At 26.4% G+C, this 2,793-nt stretch overlaps 1 protein-coding gene across 1 annotated transcript in view; it reads left to right on the forward strand.

Moving 5' to 3' along the window:
* The window catches only part of LOC106465013 (regulator of G-protein signaling 7-like), a gene marked incomplete at its 5' end in the record, with an annotated part of 21,568 nt that overhangs the window by 8,644 nt on the left and 10,131 nt on the right, over nt 1-2,793 (forward strand). Inside the window, one exon of the mRNA XM_022392837.1 lies at nt 1,862-1,936. Within this exon, the coding sequence (XP_022248545.1) occupies nt 1,862-1,936 (75 nt within the window). The remainder of the gene's footprint in view (nt 1-1,861; nt 1,937-2,793) is intronic.

Below are 2,793 nucleotides of genomic sequence, written 5' to 3' on the forward strand. Positions count from 1 at the left end.
ATTACAAAAAGTTGTATCGATAAAGAATAAACTGGATTAATCAAGAGAGGACTTGTATCACTGATATTCCTCGGAAAGCGTTTCTACCGGAAATTATCAAGCAAGCAGATACGCAACAATATATAAATATATATATTTTTTTATTTTTTTTTTCGAGTATGTGTGTGAAATCACATGTAATCTGACATATAGCTCTTTGTATGTGATGTAACTAAGACAGAGCCAAACATTTTGATTGGAACTTTTAGTTAGACGAATTTTTTGTTACAGTAATTTTATTTATGCATATATTTCCTTGGAATTGGATAGAAGACATAGTGTTTGTAATGATTCTTTTAATGTATGACCTTTAAATGTGAAAAACACTAAAACAACATTTTTAATAACTACCCCTTTTAAGTTAAACCTTACACTTCTCTTGATACCTAGTTTTTCGTTTATTTATTGAATTATGTTCCAGTTTCCTTTATATGCAATTTTATTTTTAGGCAATGAATGATATCCCATAATTATGTTATATGTCTTATATTAACTTTTATTCAAAGAATATTATCCCATGATTATATCATATATCTAATATTAACATTTGTTAACTGAATAATGTCCAATAATTATTTCATGTCTCTTACTATTTATTATTCAGTGAATGATATCCCATAATGATTCCATATATTCAATTTTAGCTTTTATTCACTTAATGATATCCTTGAGTTATCTATTTTTAATTATTATTGATGGAGTGATATCCCATAACCAGAGGCATTGCTAGGTGCTTAAAATATTCAAGGCTCATAAGCATGGGAATTTTTGGCATTTCAGTGCGATATTGAATACGGGTTTTCTATTCTGATTTTTCAAGACACCAACTGAGGATTTGGAGTATGGGCCCAATGTGCCAATGACTAGCAATACCTCTGCCCATAATAGATTTCATATAAGTTTAACTTTTATTCATTGAATATCCATAATTTTCATTTTTCTAATTTTAGTTTTTTGTTTAATATCTTACATTTTTTGCTATATATACACTTTGTTTTACTCATTGAATAATATCCTATGATTATATTAACCCATATATTTAGTTTTACCTTTTATTCAATGAATAGTGTCCAGTATTTACTTTGTGCACTGCATTTCAACCTTTGCTGATTGACTGATATTCCATGCTATCTAGTTTTAATTTTTATTCACTGAAAAATAACCCACAACTATCTCATATAGCTAATATTTGTGACAAAAAAATCACTGACACTACAGATGTTGTATTTTCAACATTCTCCATTATGTATCCATGTTGTATTGAAACCAGGTTCCAGTTTTCTGAGTTTAAACCACAAACTCGAAATTCTTTTACTGCACATATACATAGTATTTCAGGCATACTTCTGTTTTCATGATCCAGTTCAACTGATTAGTCCTGATACTGAATGAAATGCTTTTTCAGCAGTAACTTGTAGCAAACTAAAGGTACTTCAAGTTGAAATGCAATTTTCACATACTTGTGACTTCAAATCTGAAATGGGCATAGGAATAAAAATTGAAAAAACATATGCAGTGTTAATTGATTTTTATCATTATTATTATTAGATCCATTGTAACTTAATGGTTCACCAGCTTTTGTTATTTAAACTGTATCTTATGTAACTATTTTTAATTTTGTTACTAATTGCTATTCCCAATTTATCTTGTGTATCTAGTTTTAAAGTTTATTCCTTCAATAATAGCATAAAGTCTGAATATTTTCAAATACTGAATACAATTATTATTAGTTTATAGTTCTATCAACTGAATGGAAACTTAAAAACATCTTTTTAACAAGATATTTGTCTTTGATTTCTGAAATATACATGTTTTTTTTTAGGTTCTGGGATGCTGTGCAAGGTTTGAAACAAGTACATTCCAAAGATGTTCCTGTTAAAGTTCAGGAAATATGGAAGTAATTAGTAAATCATACTATTTTCTTAGTGCTATTGCATATTAATAAGCACATCCAAAACGTTTTATAATATATTAGTGTTTACATGGCTAATATTACATTAGAATATTCTTAAAAGCATTTCATTTCCAAAAACAAGTAATGACACTGCTTAAAACATTTGTTAAGTGTAAAACAATAACTAAAATTGCAGTAACTGTTCATTTAAAAAATAACAATAGATTATTAATAATGCATCAGATATGCAGTCATGAAATTTTGTCATAAAGAATACTTTTGGTATTATATATAAAATTTTACAATACAATATTATTTAGTATTGAAGATTGTAAGAAAAGTATGATATGTTCCTAAAAAAACTTTGATTTTTAACCTATTGACTGTTGATTTGCTGTATAGGATATTGTATTACTCACAAAAATTCTGTGCACATTTAAAGCAGTTCCAGTCAAACACATTGTTTCTTTAATTTTTTCAGTATTTTACAAACTTTTATTATGAAAGAAGTTAGTCAGTGCTTTTACACCAAAATTATAGCTCATATATATTTTACTGATTCAACAAAACTAATATAATAATAATAGTGTCTGTAATTATAATAAATAAGAAGAACAACATGATATTCAATTATACATTTATAAAATTAAAAATCATCTTATGATAATGAAAGCAATTTCACTTAAAGCTTAATAAAAAATATTGCTTACAACTGATAAATTTATTATTGAGATGATTTAAACTGAGGAGTACAACCACCTATGTTCATAAAAACACAAATACTATAGAATGTTTATTAGTAATTTAAGGTGTTTAAGAATTTTGGTATTCACACATTATTGGGTTTTATCATTGAAATT

Source organism: Limulus polyphemus, unplaced genomic scaffold, assembly GCF_000517525.1.
Source record: "Limulus polyphemus unplaced genomic scaffold, Limulus_polyphemus-2.1.2 Scaffold1812, whole genome shotgun sequence".
NCBI classification, from domain to species: domain Eukaryota; kingdom Metazoa; phylum Arthropoda; class Merostomata; order Xiphosura; family Limulidae; genus Limulus; species Limulus polyphemus.